General features: G+C 33.7%; 1 protein-coding gene across 6 annotated transcripts in view; it reads right to left on the bottom strand.

The window, feature by feature from the left end:
• The window catches only part of GRM5 (glutamate metabotropic receptor 5), a 457,668-nt gene that overhangs the window by 423,432 nt on the left and 14,472 nt on the right, over positions 1-19,764 (bottom strand). For all 6 annotated transcript variants that reach the window (XR_012497441.2, XR_012497444.2, XR_012497443.2 and 3 more), the window contains exon 2: positions 16,416-17,274. Coding sequence is in view for 2 of the 6 variants with exons in the window: in XM_074335624.2 (XP_074191725.1) it covers positions 16,416-17,073 (658 nt within the window). In the remaining 4 variants the exon portion in view is untranslated. The remainder of the gene's footprint in view (positions 1-16,415; positions 17,275-19,764) is intronic.

Genomic DNA, 19,764 nt, shown 5'->3' with positions numbered 1-19,764 from the left:
GATGAGACATGGACATGGTATTGGAAAAGGAGTTCAACTTTTTCCCCAACCACATCTGACAATCAAAATCTCTGTTTTTATTGTGATAGAGATGTCATTAATAAAAAATCTTTGATTTGTATTTAATTTTCACAGTATTATACTGTGTTTCGTAAAAACCTAGTCCAAGCATATAGCTCTTGGCACACAGTGGATGTTTATTTAATATTTAATTAATTAATATACCAGGCAGTTTTAGATTTACAGAGTGCATTAACTGATTATTGAATTAACCATCATAACAAAACATTAGCAAAGAGTGTAGATGCAGCCATTTGTCATCTTGCAAATGAGGATCTTTGTATTCAAAAAGGTTAAGTGAACTGCCCAAGGTCACTCCAAAGTGGGAAATCAAATACGGTCTCCAGAGTAATTCCAAAATTAATGCTGTTTCCTCTAACCTCAAAACCAAATTCTTTGACAGATCAGAAGTAAAGTTTTCCATATTCAAGTTCAATCACTTCAGCATGAGTTTCAGCTCTTTTTCAGGAATGGTTAAGACTTATTTCAGTAGCTTTCATTAGAAACTGTGTTCAATTTCTGAAAGTCCACTCGTAGCCACTTTAATATGTTATATATAAAAAATTTAAGAGCTTATTTTTCTTCATGTTCTCAATGATATTCTTTCTTCTATTGATGGTACGTGTCATACTCTCCTCAGCCTCTTTAAGGCATAATTGGCCATTTATTGACAGAGTAAAGGTAAAAGTAAAGGCATGTAATGGGCTTTGAGGTGAGGAGAAAAGTTTCCTCCCAAACAAACCCAGATTACTATTCTCTATAGTCACAATATGCACAGCTTCCTTAAAGGAAGGTGCTTTTCAAATAAGTGAAACCAATTCAGTATAATCATTAATTCTACTGATTACTGAAAAGCACTGGAAATAGACAGTTTAAGCCTCAGAAGAAACTCAAGGAAAAGGAAGAAGGTTGAGTTTTAAGAAAGGCAGATATCAAGAAACATAAAACTCAGAAATAGGTTTGAAATTATGAATAATTTCACTCAAATAAATTTAAATCTGTACCAGGAAAAAATGCAGTATGATTAGAAGGGGAAAATGTGTTTAAGTTTTTCTAGAGTTCCACATAAATAATTAGATAATTATCAGAAGTCTAAAATTCATAAAAAGTGATCTCAATTTTTGTTAAACAAGCCAGAAAATGGCTTAATTACTAGTGATTATGCATTTTAGAGTTCACTGTTTCAGGTTGTCTGGTATATCCATTAGTAAGGGAGAGATTAAAATCTTATCTCTTTTTTCATTGAAAATATACTATTACCGGCACCTAACTCAGACCTCCTATCTTGGATGGAACAATGCCTATTATTTTCATACTAGATCAGGGGACAGTGAATAGTGTAAGAAAAAGCGTAACTAGGTCACCTGTGGTGCTTGCTCTACACGGCTCCCTTCAACCCCAGAATATTAAGCACTAGGCAAGTACAGAACCACATTGTGCTAAACAAAATGATGACACATTGCTTTTTCTCTTCTTTTTTCTTTTGTACTTCCAACAGAGATATTCATCCCTATTCACCTTAGTCATGTAATATCCTGCTTCTAGGATCACATATCTCACTCGTATTATTTAGTGAGGACTGGTTAAGTTTAGAAGGTTTTCTTATGAAAAAAAAAAAAACCTTTAAACTCTCAATAATTTTCCAAACTATACTCAATAAATACTTCTTTCTTTCAATTGAGTTACTTAATATACTCATCTCTTGCCATACTAGTTTCTGTTTACACATAACCATATTCTTTCCATGAGGGTAAACTTTATATTAATAGTAGACCATGGCTTGGTAATACATCTGTGAAAAGTCATGTGCTGGCAAGCGCTTCCATTTAATTTTTTTCATATGTTCCACAGATGCTGGCATATGACATATCCCCAATAAATATTTTCAAATTAATTAATAAATTATTGCATTTGTTGTAACATCACATGGACCTCAAGCTGTATTAGGTATGCTTTTATACACTATACACTTCTATTGAAAGATATTGAACTTTGTGAGACATTTATTATTTACTTTGTGCAAAAAAACTCTCAAATCAAAAATGATGCTACCAGTTTTTAATTATTTTGATAATTTCATATAACTTGGCAAGTGCAAGCACCACCAAACTTCCAAATAATTTATTTTTTTGCATTTTATTAGTTATAGGAGGGTTTACTATTATCAACTACACATAAATACAAATCTATATAATTAATATTGCCAGCTGATTCTTCAGCATAATTATTTAATAAAATCTAGGTTTTAAATGGTAAACGTCTAAGTATTACTTTGTTTTGTGCACTGAAACTAATAAAAAATAGTAAAAAATATATATAGGTTTTAACATTAAATACAGTAGAAATTAATGGTTTATATATTTTTATTTTCTCTGAACAAAAAATGAGAACTAATTATGCTCATGTAATAAGGAATGAGTGTACTAATTTGGGAACTGAAAACAAATTAAGTTTGATTACATACATAATAGCTAGATGGAGTGTTAAATTTTTTTCAATGTATTAATAAAGTTTTCTCTCTTTTCTCTATTAACTTTAATAAAACATATTCATTACCAGCTGCATTTCTAATTTAATTTTTTTCAAATTCCATGAAATTGAAATTAAACTAACATGACACTTCAATATGTCTTACTTAACTTTCATATTTCTTCAGCTTATCTAAAGGATAAAATTCATCATATGGCAATGTGATAATACATTCTTCTTAAAAAAACAAATGTCTGTCTACTATCATTAGGAAGACTCAAGGCTTGAAATCCTAACCCAATCTTTTGAAAAACGGATATATAACTTTTGAAAAGAAGTTATATAACCAAAAAAAATAAGATGAAGATTTGTGAAGAAATTGTCAAAGATGCAAATAGTTCTGTTCTTAGAGTCATTGAGAAAAGGAACACAGAAATATCCTTTTTACTCAATATTATATCTACTTTTTATTTTAGCTGTGGGTAGGCCTGACTTTCAGATAATACTAATATACTAATAACAGTACCAAAATTCATATCTTGATATCACTTCATAGATCATAAAAAACTTTGAGAATTTCTGAAAACAGTAAACACTTAATAAAAAGTTATTATTGTTGTTATTATTTGATCTGTAACAATCTGTGAGAGCATCATTTAGTTTTCAAATCAATGTAGTTATTAAACATAATGTTTTATTTCCTAAGGTCCATATTATTTCCTTTTGTTATATACTCAGGCCTATGGCATGCCTCAGTGTGCTACAACTTAGCTTCATTAACAAGTTCTAGTTACTGACTAGTGAAGGTTAGCATCCTCAGTTTGAAATTTACAAATAAGTTATTTATCCATTGTGTTGATTTTTTTTCAATACAAAAGATGCTTGTTACAAAATTAAAAAAAAAAAAAAATTCAGAAGTGCTTAAAATACAGCATTAACACCATCTTCAGTCTCCACTGTTTCCAGGCTCCCACCCTACACACACAAGCACAGTGAAGATAACCATGTTCCCAGGTTAGCTCTGGGACTTTACAGACTTTGCTCATTTTACTGTCAGCCATTGGAGGAGAGGCTGTAGGATCCAGTTAGAACTGTGCCAAAGCACTAAGCACCCTGTGTTATGTGATTGCAAACCTAACTTCCAAAAGCAAAATTGGTAAGAATCTAAAACTCACTAAATTTATTGGGCACTTTCCTAATTCTCCACCTCATTCAATAATAAATTTTAACTAAGTAAACACAGAGTGAAACACTATGTCATTTTTTGTTGTTGTTTTTTTCCCCTCATATCCAGATAAGGCAAGGCGAGTTCTTGGCAGGCGAATTTAGAATGTCCTTGTTGAGCACTTGCTATATGCCAAATATGATGCTAAGTGTTTTATATATACTCTTTACAACAGTCTCATGGGGTAGGTATTATTCTCTCAATTTAATAATGAGGAAACTAAATTAAGTGACTTGTCCAAAGTCCTTCCACTACCAAGAATATTAATCTGGATTTGTACTCAAACCTGCCTGTGTCAATACTACCATTAAAATACACATAGACTAATTCCAAAGAGCCAGCAAACTTAGATTTCTGAGATGTCTTTGCAACAAACTTTGTGAATTTAATGTTATGACTCCACTGTAGTTTACCCATTTCATGAATCTACTTTTACTTCTAAGAATGCTAATATCTAACCTCACTTTATTTTACTAATGGTATTTAGCCTAATCTTCACTTTCTCAAAAGACATCATAGTCAAACTTGACTATATAGTGAGTGAGATTATACATATAATGATTGGGAAACTCAGAGAAAACTGAAAGAAGTCTGAAACTTTATATGTTTATACTTGTGCTTTATTACATACCACATCACAATGTGTTATACTATGGTTTGTTGAATTTCTTGTTTTACCAAGAAATTCTTATAAACAGTATAAATACAACACATTGTATTTTGTGTGTGTGTGTGTGTGTGTGTGTGTGTGTGTGTGTTGGGGGGGAAGTTAGACATGTTAATTTGTTATATGTAAATTTTTAACACCAAAATTATATTAACACATTTTACATTTATTTTTTTAATGTACTATATTGGAATATTTAAAAAATAAAATATCCCCAAGTTGGAGTCACCTCTGATAAAAACTAGGACTTTCCTGAAACATCTTGGTCTAGTGTCCTCACCATTGCCCAATATTGATGCTTATGCCATTTATCAACAATATATTAATTACTTATATTTTGCTCAAAGTCTCTACCATTTCCCACCATGGGTTCTTTGGAATCTTTGCTCATTTTTAATAATAAAACTTAAAAACCACACATCCAGAAGAGACAAACCAAATGATGACATTTTCACAGAAGAAAGAACTTGTGTATATGGATATCATTTCTCTAGCCAAAATTTATTAACAATGTTAAAGAGGAAAGTAGAGTAAGGTCCTTTGAGGTTTTTTTTTTTTTTTTTTTTTTTTTTTTTTTTTGCTATAAGATGTGCATTTTAACAATTGTATTTGCATAAAAAGTACTTAGGAATAAATTTAAGCAAAGAAATAAAAGACTTATACTAAGAAAATGATGAGATTGAAGAGAGAAATTAGATACAAATAAAGGGAAAAATATACCACTCTCATGAATAGGAAAAATTAATACAGTTAATATGTCCATACTACCTAAAGTAATATATAGATTCAATGCAATCCCTATCAAAATACCAATGTTTTTCACAGAACTAGAACAAATAATCCTAAAATTTATACGGAATCATAAAAGACCCTGAATAGTCATGGAAATCCTGAAAAATAAGAACAAAGCTGGTGGTATCACATTACCAGATATCAAATTATACTACAAGGTTATAGTAATCAAAACAGCATGGTATTGGTATAAAAATAGACACATAGATCAGTGGAACAGAATAGAGAGCCCAGAAATAAATCCAGCCTATATGGTTATTCAATCTATGACAAAGGAAGCAAGAATTTACATTGGGGTAAAGATAGTCTATTTCATAAATGGTGCTGGGAAAACTGGAAGGATACATGCAAATAAATGAAACTGGACCACATTTTTATGCCATATAAAAGAATAAACTCAAAATGTATTAAAGACTTAAATGTAAGAACTGAAACCATAAAACTCCTAGAATAAAATACAGGAAGTAAACTGTCAGACATTACCCTTAGTCATATTTTTACTCATATATCTCCTTTGGGAAATGAAAAAAATAAACAAATGGGACTACACTGAACTACTAAGTTTTTTACAGCAAAGGAAACCATCAACAAAACCAAAAGGCATCCTACTAAATGGGAGAACATATTTGCCAGTGGTACATCTGAAAAGAAGTTAATATCAAAAATTTATAAAAACTCATATAACTCAACACCAAAAAAAACCCACAAATAATCCAATTAAAAATGGGTAGAGGACCTGAATATTTCTTTCTTCAAAGAAGACATACGAGGTGTGAACAAAAAAATATGGTGAATGTTTAAATTTAAAAAATATATATTACAGTGAAAGACACATGCCATTAAACCCCCTCAGAATACTCCCCCTTGCTTCAAACATACTTATTCTGTTGTGGTTGCCACTTTCTGAAACAGTTCTGGAAGTACTCTTTCATGAGTGTCTTTAGTTGCATTGTCATGGCTGCCTCAAAGTCCTGAATCGATTCAAAAAATTTTCCTTTCATGGTCATTTTGACTTTGGGGAAGAGCCAGAAGTCGCATGGTGCCAGATCCGGTGAATAAGGTGAATGAGGACACTCCATAATGTTTTTATTTGACAGAAATTGCCGAACCAGAGTGTTGTGTGACACAGAGCGCTGTGATGAAAGATAAAGATACTCATAAAAGAGGACTTCCAGAACTTCTTCAGAAAGTGGCAAGAATGATGCGATAAGTGTTTTCAAAATGAGGTGGAGTATCTTGAGGGGAATAAATGGCAATGTCTTTTACTGCAATATTTTTTTTTTTATTTAAACATTCACCATATCTTTTGATCACACCTCATACATATGGCTGATAGACAATGAAAAGATGCTCAACATAACTAATCATCAAAGAAATGCAAATTAAAACCACAATGAGATACCATCTCACTCCTGTCAGAATGGCTATTATCCATAAATCAACAAACAACAAATGTTGTTGAGGATGTGGAGAAAAAGGAACCCTCATGTACTGTCGGTGAGGTTGCAGATTGGTACACAGCCACTATGGAAAACAGTATGGAGGTTCTTCAAAAAATTAAAAATAGAGCTACCTTATGACCCAGCAATTCCACTCCTGGGTGTTTACCCAAAGAAACCCAAAACACTAATTCAAAAAAATATATATATGCACCCCTATGTTTACTGTAGTACCATTTACAATAGCCAAGATATGGAAACAACAAAAATGCCAATCAATAGACGATTGGATAAAGAAATTGTGGTATATTCATGCAATGGAGTATTACTCTGCCATAAAAAAGAATGAAATCTTACCATTTGCAACAACATGGATGGTCCTAGAGGATATTATGCTAAGTGAAATAAGTCAGACTGAGAAAGAAAAATACCATATGATCTCACTTATATGTGGAATCTAAAGAACAAAATAAATGAATAAACAAAACAGAAATAGACTCATAGAGAGAGAGAAAAAACTGATGGTTGCTAGAAGGGAGGGGCATTGGGGGATGGGTGAGAAAGGTGAAGGGATTAGGAAATACAAATTGGTAGTCACAAAACAGTCACTGGGAGGTGAAATACAGTATGAGGAATATAGTCAATTATGTTGTAAAGATTAAGAAGTGTGTCTGATCAGTACTGAATTTATCAAGGGGATTACTTCATAGATTATATAAATGCCTAACCACTGTGTTATATACCAAAAACTAATATAAAATTATATTGAATGTCAACTATAATCAAACATATATATAGTCACAGGATTATAGCATAGGGAATATAGTCAATGGTATTGTAATAGCTATGTATAATGTCAGATTGGTGGCGTTATCACTTTGTGAAGGGTATAAATGTCTAATCTTTATGTTGTTTTGTACACCTGAAACTAATAAAAAAATGGAAAAAAAAAGAAATACATTTTAAATGACCCATAGTACACATATGGCTGTCTATGTGCAACTAAAATAAAAATTTACAAAACAATATTTACTTTTACTATCATGTAATACACTCTGATACTTACATTCTATTCTATCCTACTTTATATTAATTGCTCGTCTAAACTAAACCGGTTTAGGAAATAACTCATATGTCATGATGCACTTTTTGAAAAAAACACAGACTAGACAATCTTGTTGTTTTGAAAGCCTGTGTGTGTGTATGTGTGTGAAAATTGATGAGTAAAATGCATCATTGTGATGTAATCTCATTTCAAAGTCTCTTAAAATGAACACATCTGACTATCACACCTCGTGCCAAAAAGTCTCCTCAACATTTGGATAAATTGAGATGTCTTTATGGAGTATTTGCAAATGTGCCAAAATGAGATTTCATAACTCCTAGTCCTGATGAAGTCCAAAGAAGTCTTTCATACACAAGGTTGCAGCATTTAACAAAACGTTCTCCCGCTCTTAAAAAAATGTGTACCATAGTTCTTCCTCCCATAATTGGCATCTGAAGGATGGAGAGTGGAGTCCACAACAGAGATGTGAATAGAAACAACCAGGTACAGTCTGTACTTTTATCAGACTCACAAAAGGTCTTCTGCGAGGTGAACTTGTTGCCACATGCCTCTTCCTTAATTTACTTTCTTTTTACTGTAATTAATTCCTTCTTTGGGAACAATGAAATGTGCTTTCAAAGCCAGATCAAAAGACACATGAAATATGCTCAAAAGTTTTTTTCTCAGTAGGGAAACAAATAGTGTTTTCTTGTTTCCTAGCGATGGGAAAAGAGTCAATAAGTGTGCATTCCATTTTCCCTTGAAGCCTGAACTACCCCAATATAAAGGGACCAAGTTTGGACTTAATTAAACAGAGTTGGCCTTGGGTCTAAATCCTTGGGCTGCCCCTAATAGCTGCAGTATTATGAGGGAAATACTTTCTCTTTCCATACCTACTCTCTAACCTATAAAATGGTAACATTATCACACTGTGTTATGGAATAAATGAGTCAACTAAGAAATTAATGCAATATTATAGTATATATGACCATGTTTTAACTCACAGAATAATAGAATCTCAATTATATGACATTTGATCATCAATAACGGGAATTATCAAGGACAAATAGTCCAACTCCCATCCTCCCTATAGTGAAATTTAAGTTGATTTTCCCACAGCCCCTGCATGTGATTGTCTATTCCAGGCTTCTACATAGGAGTTACAGAGGACTGACTGTCTCCTAAGAAAGCCAATTCCTTCATTGAATGTTTCTGTTAATGAACAAAAATATCCTTCTTTAAATTAAGTAATAATTTGTTACTCTGGTGTTTCAATAATTAGCTCTCTTTGTAATGTTCCTGGCCGTAAAGAGTGAACCCAGCTCCTGTCCACCTGAATTTTCCAAATACCTACAAGTAGCAGTCAGGTCCCTGCCATGTCTTATCTTCTTTCTGCCAGTTTTATTCTTTGAAGACATGGTTATTTTGGCCACTCTCCTTTGAAGCGGTCATACTTGGTTGCATTTATTTTAAATGTGATGTGCAGCATTGAATCCAGCACAAATGCGGTTTATGGAAGCATGAGAAGAGCAAGTGACAGAAGGTCAGTTCTTGGAAGAGGTCTCCAAGAACATGCTTTCTAGCCCCTTTTCATCTGACAAACGAAGAAAGGAGTTGAAGTGAGTTTCTCAGAGTCACATAGTAAAAATTCCTTGCTCTGATGTCAATGATATTTCTTTTAGTAAAACTAGTTCTTTTAATTTTATTTTTTTCCACCTCCAAGATATCATTAATACAATCTTCACTTTCTTATATACACTTTCAAATTAATGGGATAATAAGGAGACGATCACTCTTGACCAGACTTACTGAACAACCTATAAAATGTAAAAATTTCCAGTAACTGAAGAAGAGATGAGGAAAATATGGCAAATAAAAAGACACAGAGAAAGAGAGAAGAAAGTAAAAGACCCTCTCTATAGAATTTTGTGGATTTCTATCCTTGTTTTTCCTTATAAGCTTATTTCCTGTGTGTTGGGTAGAGTTTGCCGTGTATAAATTGTTTTGCATTGGAACATAAATGTCACACCACGCCTTCCCCTGCCTCAGCTTTCCTCAATCAGAAACATCTGTTACTCATTATTAAACTTTATAAACCTTTATAAAGCTAATAAGGTTATGATGACTAAGGAACTAAGTCTCAAGACCAATTTTTTAGTAAACAGAATGAATGGACTTTATGAATATGAAAACTCTAAAGTTCAGACAATAATGTTAATCTGTGTGATCGGGAATAAGGGAGACCAAGGAAAAACACACAACTTGTGCAGCTCCCAACCATAAAACGGATAAATTCCAAACACCTTGTAGGCACACTCACTCAGAGATTACCTTCATTTTGAAGGAAGCATCTGATTCATTGAAACTGTGGTGTCCACACTGGCACATCACTCCAGGTTTTTATTTGTGTGTGTTGGGGGAGCAGTGGATTGACATCCTCTGAAAACAAAGTTCCTTCTCACATAGTTGTCATGGGCATGGAGTATTTGCGAGGAAGGAAATTCTGGTATTTTCAGCAGTGAATGGATAGCAATAGTGCCTGAGAAATTGGAAACATGAATGTTGTCTCAGGCATGAATGAGTCTTTTATAGGTGAGTCAGAATCCAAGCCAGAACTTGCATTAAAAAATAAACAAACAAACAAAAACTGAAAATAGGGAATATCTCACCCTGGCCACAACTAGATATATCAATGGATCCCATTTGTCTTCCCTGAGAGAGGCCATAACTCCCTTAGAGGCTATTAGCTAAGAATCCACAGGCTATTCTATCTGGAAGGAAAGATAAAAGATAGCACCCCTCTGAACACACTTCACAGGGCTGCCCATATTTCACTACTAATAATGCAATTTCCGGCAGTGATGTATGAATATGAAAAACTGCTTCTTCACTATTAGAGTTGCCACTGTATTTCCCAGATTATGGATCTATGATTTAATTTCATGAAGAATCCACCTAAAAGTCTTTGCATCTTCTGATTTTTAAGTATTGTTATGTCAGTGATAACCAATATAATTATCCAATCAATCCATAATTACAAAGATTTATGAGGTCTAATAGTTTCAGAATTTTTATGGAGCAAAGAAAATATTTTTTCAAAATTTCTGCAAACCATCATTAAGACCCAGACAAAAAAGCACTTCATCTAACTTACAGGTCAAGAACAAAGGGACCATGCTATTTCTCAATGCTAATTTTTACCTGAACTAATTAATTTGTGGTGTCTGCCTATTTAAAATAGGCATTAAAACTTTCAGCAGATTGGCATCATCGAGATGTAGGGAAGGGGAAGAAAGTAATGAAACAGAGAAGTAATCCAATGGCAAAAAAAAAAGAACTTGAGTAATTATCTTCAACAATGATAAGGAAACAAAATTCTGGACAGGAATCTTGAGTTCTAAGACCCAACTGTGTAATGAATTATATAAAAGAAAGGCCAAATTACTTGTCCTTACTGACTCTGTTTCCTCAACTATAAAATGAAAGGATTAGATTAAATGCTCTCATAAGACTCTTCCAGTGTTAACATTCTACAAATCTGCCAGTAGTTTGGATGTCTGAATTATCATCATGATCATCTCAAAATTCATCTCAACTCTCACTTTACGTAACCCCTGGAGACACAAAATGAAACCCCTTTATAAAGTACATAGTAGGGCCCATAGTGACATTTCTTATCTTTCCAAACTTAATTGTTATTTTGATACGATCACAAGTAATAGAAAAGGTGTGATGGGAAAAGTGTTTTCCCACTTTTTTGAAGGTGATTCAACCAAAGCTTGATTATCATCACATATTAAAATAGTTGATGGAAAAACCATATCATAACCTAAAAGTGGTAATTGTAATGTTTTACAATACATAGTTTATACTAAAAACAATATTTTAATGATGTCACATTACCAGTACAACTTATTGATACATTCCTCCCCTCCGCCCCCGAGCAACACTGACATGTTTTTTTGGCTAGAACAAATTAGCATTCCATTATCATTAGGTGGAAATAATAAATTCAAGAACCAGTGCAAACATAAAAGACAGTGGGGTGTGAATAACATTTTACAATTAATCAAGGGAGGCATTTTGGCACTTTATTTTTATAAAGAAGCAAAACTGTGAAAACTTACAAGTGCTTACTATTTATCCCCATGCTACATATTCATATTAGTGAGATAGGTACTATTGTAACACAAATTCGTTCAACAAACAGTCTTTGAGGATGGGGCTAGGCACTCTGATAGGCCCTGGAGATGTACAGTGATATTTCAACTAAAGTCACCAAAAATTGTGGTGTGAAAATCCTGTAAGTGTCTACAAAGTACAATACACAAGGGTCTGTATATAAAATGCAATCTGTAATTACTTTTTTCAATAAAATTAAGCGAGATCAAGGGGAAGTATGAAATAATGGAATATATGCAAGTGTATGACTATTTAAAGCATTCAGACTTGAAGGGAATTATCAAATCTCTAGCTACAGAAACCTAAGTGCAGCATTTAAAATTTCCCTTCTTGCCCACAGCATTTATTCCATTTTACTTCACATTTAAATCTCAAGACTATTAAGGGATGTTAATGCAATTATTTTGTTTTGATTTTGACGTTTAAACATTGTAGTAGTATCCCATTTTGAGGGGAGGTTTTGAGTTTAAACTCATTGAGATAAATATGCTTATATTGAACTCCATCTTGAAGGTATTTATTATTGCTCATAAATTTATGGTTAGCTGGGTAATGTTTCAGCTGGGCTTTATTATGTGATTGCAAATAACTGTGGCTCAGGAAGGCAGTTGTGTTGATCTTCATAGGGTTCTCTGACATATAGTTGAGGTCAAGTTAGACCACTTGACCTCATCTGGAACAGCTGGGTGTTCGTTCTTATCCTTCGCATGGTGATGACACAGTTCCAAGACAGACAGACTAGGAAGGGTGTCCTCATTTCCACCAAACTCTACTGACCAAAGCAGTCACAGGCTAGTGCTACATGAGAGTAGAAGGGAACTATCAAGTTACAAAACAAAGGTGATCATTAATGGAAGCCTTCAAAGCCAAAGCACTCCATCTCTCACACTGTAAACAGGTGAGCACCACTGATCTTGTGCCATAATGGCGACATGTACCAAGGTTTGCAAAAGTATTGAAGCATAGGAACCCTTAAATTTCCTTAGAGCAAAGAGAATGGCGACTGATTGACTCTTTAAAAAGGAATGAAAAACTGTTGAGTCATTGCATGTTCCTTTCCTCTATGCAGTTGAAGAGCTCGTGTGGTCTGCCTTTAAACCATATATACTTCTTTGTTTCTGTACTATTAATCTCTTTGCCTAAAACACTTAATTTCTGCATAATACAATAAGCCACAGTAAATATACAGTCCTGTAGCCTACAAAAACCATAAATCAAGGAAATTGCAAGTATAAGAGATTAATCTTGAAGCTGAAACACAAGACTTTTTGGGCTCTCCTTTGGAATTCTGTGATAGCATAGACGGTCTCAAAGGAACATTTTGTGATAGTTGCCAAGAGGACTGAGTGACACAGTACTGCCATGTTTAAGCATAAAACAAATGGGCAATTGGGGGAAGGACTTTTTTTTTTTAAATGGGACATCTTTTTATAGACCCTAATTCCTCATGTGAAAGCATTTGAAAATGTCCATACTCTTCAAGAACAAAAATGTCAACTGAGAAAAGGAGGATAATTTTAAGGACATGGAAATATGTTTGGGATACTGAGGCTACATGATCAAGGGCTAGAGAGAATTACTCCAATCCAACCAGGAAAAGGCTAAAGGAAGAATTGGCATTGTCATTTCACAGAAAATCCTGCAGAGCCTTACTGAAGAGTAGGCAACAAAAAAACAGGCATCACCTTGGGGAGCCCCTATAGTACCTAAGAGAGCTGTATCTTGTTACACTCAAGCACTTTTCTGATCCTGGGGGTGAATTTTACCTTGTGAGACTTCCTGCCACATCAAAACAATATAAATACTTCATGCCTAATCCACATAAAACAATAGATCAAAAATTATTTCTTCCAGTTGTTGAGTGCTCATATTCAAAACTTATTTTCTCCTGATCCTGATTACCATCATCTCAACATTTTGCCAAAATTTAGCAACAAAATTTCTATTAGCCTGTTTTTGGCAAAATAATTAAATTTGCCTAAATTTGGCAATCGAATATTTTGGCTTAGTTTTTGCCGATACATAAAATGTTTTATTTTCATTGTTATGTTACAATACATAGTTTATGCTTATAATACACACCTTCAAATATTTGCATGTAAAAGCTATACAAGAAAACTAAGTCTCTTTCAGCCCACCCTATCCCCTACCTACTTAGACTTCCTCCCCAGAAGAGCAACTGTTATGAGTTTTGTGCTTCTCTGGGAACAATTTTATGAATACCCTATCAAATGCTTTTTATAAACTCCATTTTATACAAATAACATACCATATACACAGAACTTCACCTTGCTTTTTTCACTTAAAATGATCTTGGAGAACATTATGATCTCATTACCTACCAAATGACTCAAATTTTAATAACTATGTAATAATACATTGTATATGAGTAGATGCAGTATAATTTATTTATTTTACTGGATTACTAGTGGTGTACATTTCAGTTAAGAAAATAAAATAAAATAAAAACAGTTTAAATTAGTAAAATTAAATGGTCATGATAGTGAGTTTCTCTTTGAATACAATCTTGGACTAACATCTCCCACATGGTAACCCAATCATACTCTTCTGAAACTAGAGGGAAGTCCCTAATGGCATTCATGATTTTTTGAGGCAAACAAAATCATACCTTTAAATTTGCTTTTTCGCAAGCATGTATTTTTTTAACTTCTCACCTTTTCATATTATCTGATGCCCTTTACTGGAAATCTGTCCCTTCTAAATTTTCACCAATTGTTGGTAGTCTTCCTGCTAAAACTCAATTGTCAAATTCCATTTCCTTCTCCAAGATTTCCATCATGATCCCTGTCACCACAGAGCAGGATGTGATTTCTTTTTTCTAATTCAGTTTACTTTAGAGACATATTTGTAATTAATTCTGTGTCATCTTGAATTATGGTTATATAAGTATTAATGCATGCTTCATCTGTTTTGCCATATCACATGCCCATTGAGGGTAGTGATATATACAACTTAAGGCTGCCGGGAGGCTCTTTCATCTATTTGTGCTTAATAAATACGTATTGCACAAATATGTCTTCAGAGTGTATTTCCACTGGATTTGGCTAAATTATAATGGGACCCTGAACTAGAAGTCAGTAGCTATGAACCCTACCTATATCTCTGAAATTGCTATTAGCTATTTATTGGATTAATTATTTAAACTCTTAAAACATTTGTATTTTAAAATGGGAATAAAATATCTGGATTATCTATATCACTGTTTGTTGTGAGAATCAAATGAAATCATGGTTTTATAAGAAAAACCTCAGCATTAGAAAAAAAATTCAAAGGTCTCCTACTCTACTCACCATTGCTCAAAATCTCTATATATCAGCATCTCTGTAAGCAAACCTTTAACTTATGCATGAACATTTCCAGAGGCATGGAAGTGTCAATCCAATGTAGAAGCCCATTTTATGTTTGTGCAGCTCTGAATATTATTTGTAAGAGTGGCCAAGCAGTGAAATCCATATCATGACTCTTAATAATGAAAAGTTCACTATATCTAATTGATGATTGGCTCCCAAGATCTGAAGTAGACTTACCCTGTTTTTTCATTCATTTCCCAATAACTCAAACCCATATTTTACAGGACTAGATTGTTTGGACCATGCTGCTAATGTTATTGCAGGTTTTTTAACCCTTACAATGATTTAATGCGTTATAAAAAGTATTTTGAACCTTCTTTGATATTCTATAATGCATAGCATAAGTAGTATGTTGTCCTAGAAAGACTGTTACATAATGAGTGAGTCTCACCATTTGGGTTCCTTAAACTCTGTAGGTCAAACCAAACCTATCTCAAACATCCTTGGTAGAGAACTAAAAGTATTTACAAAATACCATTAATAATAAAAAGTGCTAATATTATTAATGAGTGTTATAAAACTTCAATCATATTTTCCTTCCTCACTATTCTTTGAGCATAAAGAAGCAATATATTTCAAAACAAACTAGTGTTGAATCATTAAAGCTTATACTTCCTGAGTATATTCAGTAGAAGGATAAAACTAATTTATACCTATCTCCATTTCAGATTTAACTACACACTCTGTTGAAAAATAGTTGAGTTGTAAGATTAAGCTCTTTGGTAATTTTCTATTTCAGTGTACCTGGGCCAGAACCGCTGCCTTTACTGCTTATGTATGTTTATGTGTACCTCTCTTTAACTATCAGAAACAATAGGCAGTTGGAGTAACTTGAAAATGTTAAAAATGTGAGGTTCTCAACAAAGATCTAGAAAACTTAAAAATCTCTGGCATCATTATAGCAGCAGTACAAATAATGTAACACATAATTAAAAAAAAAAAAGAAATCCATTTTGCCAAATGATGGTCACATAAACACTCATATTAGCTTAAATCTATGCCACTCAAGACATATGTCATCCAGTCCCTTCTTTATGATAAAACAGGACAACTCAAAAGGTCCCAAATAATTAGGACTATTTTTGCCATCCAAAACCCAAAATTTTAACTGGGAGGCTGTCGAGTATATAATGAGACGTACTCAATTAATGTAAAGGAAACATACCTTCTGTGTGCACAGCTGACACATAGGTCCAGTTGTATCTCTTCACTATGTCCACCATGGCCCGTGCCTGCTGTGCATCTGAAGGTACAACCCTCATGAAATACTTGAACAGAGTTTTGTCGCTCAGATCCATGCTGGTTGCCGAGTACGCAATCTGAGGTATGTTGAAAAGCTGGAGCAAATTTTGGACCTGGATGGCCACAGAACTGGAGCCCGGCCCGATGACCCCTACTATGGGCTTCTTGGAACGGAAAGAAGAAGAGCCATCCACACAGCGCACCAAACCTTCTTCTTCTTCTGAAGAAATGAGGGAGTCCCTTATGAACTCAATGCTCTGTTCTAGGGCCACCGCCGAATGCCAACAGGAATCCCTTATCTCACAGCCCAGTGTGATGTTGGGCAAGAGTGTGGGGTCTGAGTTGATCCTTTCCAGCGTGTGCAGCATGGCCTCCACTCTCTGAATGCCATACTGTTCACGAACCGCACCACACTTCCTCTCATGAACTTTGTCCACAGTGGGTTGGTGGTGGACAGAAAAGAGAGCTCCGATAATGATGTCACCTGGCATGTGAGCCACCACCCTCCTCTCACTGGACTGTGCACTCCCACGGACATCTTCTTTCAAAAGCAGGACTGAGAGGATCAACAGAAGAACCATTTTAGGGAAGGAGTTCAAGCTAATAAAGATGACATGATGGGGGAAAGTTAGGAGAGTTCTGATAGGCAGAATCAAACAATGTCCTAGGTTGAGTGGAAAACCAAGGGATTAGCCAGTCATCTAGATGTGCTCTCTAAAAAACCACCATGTCACCAGATACCACTTAGTTAGATGCATCCGCGTCATCATGATCTTCAAAACCTAGAAAAAGAGATAGCATAGGTAGTTAGCAACATGAGTGCAATGACTTTGGGAAGCTCTAACATTCTACGTTAGAGGGGAAAAGAAGGGCTTCAATGATGTAGATAGATAACCTGGAAAAAAAAAGGAACCCAGTCTTTCTGATTATCCTTTGTCTTTTTTGTGATTTTGTGATATGATAAAGCAGCTGACATAGCTTCTTGATCCTGATTTGCTTAATTTTTATTTTCATTTGTTCAACTGGAGTACAAAAATCAAATCTTCCGTGTGGTGTGCTGAACCATACTCTCACGTGGAGGTGAGAGAAAGCATCCTAAAAGCAAAACTATGCTATTGTTTATGGGGAATATACTCCCTAAAATATTGAACAATAGTGATTCCTGGGTGATTTTTCAGAAAGGTTCTTTTTTCTTTCCAAATTTTCACCATTGAGCATGGATTAATTATCCAACTACAAAAATAAAGTTACATTTTAAAAAGCCTACATACCCCTTTTTCAAATGCAGTGTAAAGCAAGTTGAATAATGTTCCTAAAAAATAAGTGTGTGTCTAGTTTCCATGAAAGATAGAACAAAGACAAATGCAGTCATGCAGGTATTTCCAAGTTAAATAAACTAAGGAGGGAAGGAAGAGAGTTGGGATGTTACAATGTAAAATGCCACCCAAATAGGCAGGAAGCATAGTGACATGGGTACCAATTTCTGGAGAAAAGAATATTCAGTTTCAAATTCTACTTTCTGCTATTAATAAATATTAGTAAATTGTTTAACCTCTCAGTACCAGAATTTCCTCATCTGAGAAATGAGGATAATGTGTGCTAGTCTGCTTTTATGAGAATCAACATAAGATATCAACTATGCAAATGTTTTGTATATTGAATAGGGCTATACATATTCAAGACATGACCTTTTCTGTTATTAAATTTCCAAGGGCATTCTGTGGCTAGGTGATGAAGAACAGAAAATTCTCTGGCAACCCACTTGGTCCTCCAGAGTCTTCAAAGTAATTACAGAGTGTTGTAATAAAATTCATAGTAATCTGTCCTCTCATGCTGATCCAGGAAAAAAAAAAAAAAAATCCACGTCAGGAGAACTCAAAGAGCTGGAAGGATGAATCTTTGGAATTACCCTTCCAAGTAGAAACTTAGTATAGCTATGGTTATCGTCATTATTTCAGTTTAAACTCTTGGGAAGAAGGATTTTTTCCCCCAAGTTGCCTACTGCAAATTCTAGCATAATTTGTAAAAGGGAACAGACAAATTAATGATTTGTGTTATTTAAAGGATTTTGTAAGAGACTTATTTGTATGTTTTCATATCTTCTAGCCAAGGATCTCAAATAGTTTTAAATTGATTAACTCCCTAAGCACCCCCTTTCAAAAATAGGTGATGATTCTTCAGGAATTTAAGCAATTATAATGCTCCTCCAAGAACACTAATAGCTTTCAAAACTCATCAGATCTGCAAAAATTCAAGTCCAGCCACAAACTGAATATAACTTGAATCACATTTATAAACACTCTTACCATCATTTTCATCATTTTTTTCTATTGTTTCCTTTGACAACAGAGAAAGGCTCCCACTGCATAGTGCCAAACACAACAACAACAACAACAACAACAACAACTACCTTCAAATAACTAGATGTTCCAGAATCATTAAGTATTTGGAAATATTTAGGGGGGAAATCAGTTTTGTATGGAAGTTGGCATTGTAGACAAGGGGGAAGGGAACAAGCACTGATGTTAATTTTCTCATTTGAAAATTAACTGAATATTCTCAAGTGTTCCCTTCACTTTGCAAAGACCTGGACCAATGCTTAGTCTCAAAATCGTGAATTCTACTGCAAACAAAAAGAAAAACCTGAAGTAAAAGAAATCATAATTAAATCCAGAGTATTAGTGAGCAAACTCAATAACAGAAGAGCTCTCATTTTTATTATGTGAGAGCATCAAAGTGATATGAGAGACTAGAAATGGCCCATCAAACTCGTAAAACTAAAATATCAGTCAATTGTATTTTATTTGTTAGATTTATTTTAGGCAAGCCTTATACATTGAGATATAATATATATATATATATATATATATATATATATATATATATATATATATATATATATGCTTTTTGTTTCTTTATATACACATATGTACATATATAAGATTAGACTAATAAAAATTAGAGTAATATTTATCGATAATGTATTTATTCTTATATATATACACATACTGAAATATTGTCTTCTTATTATTTTTTAATTTTTTTATTCACTTTAATTTTTTTATTCAGCTAAATTTTTTAATTCACTGAACAAATATTATAACCATTATCTTTCATTGCACCAATCATGCACCAGGCATATATATATATATATATATATATATATATATATATATATATATATCATATCTATGCTATGATTGTCTTCTGGGAATTAAGTACTCAAGAGAGAACAAGGTATACTTGTTCCCTATACTCATGAAGCTTACAGA

The sequence above is a fragment of the Rhinolophus sinicus genome, chromosome 14 (assembly GCF_057876585.1).
Source record: "Rhinolophus sinicus isolate RSI-liver-muscle chromosome 14, RSI-T2T, whole genome shotgun sequence".
NCBI classification, from domain to species: domain Eukaryota; kingdom Metazoa; phylum Chordata; class Mammalia; order Chiroptera; family Rhinolophidae; genus Rhinolophus; species Rhinolophus sinicus.
Note: the sequence above shows the minus strand (reverse complement) of the source record. Positions and strands in the feature narration are given on the sequence as shown.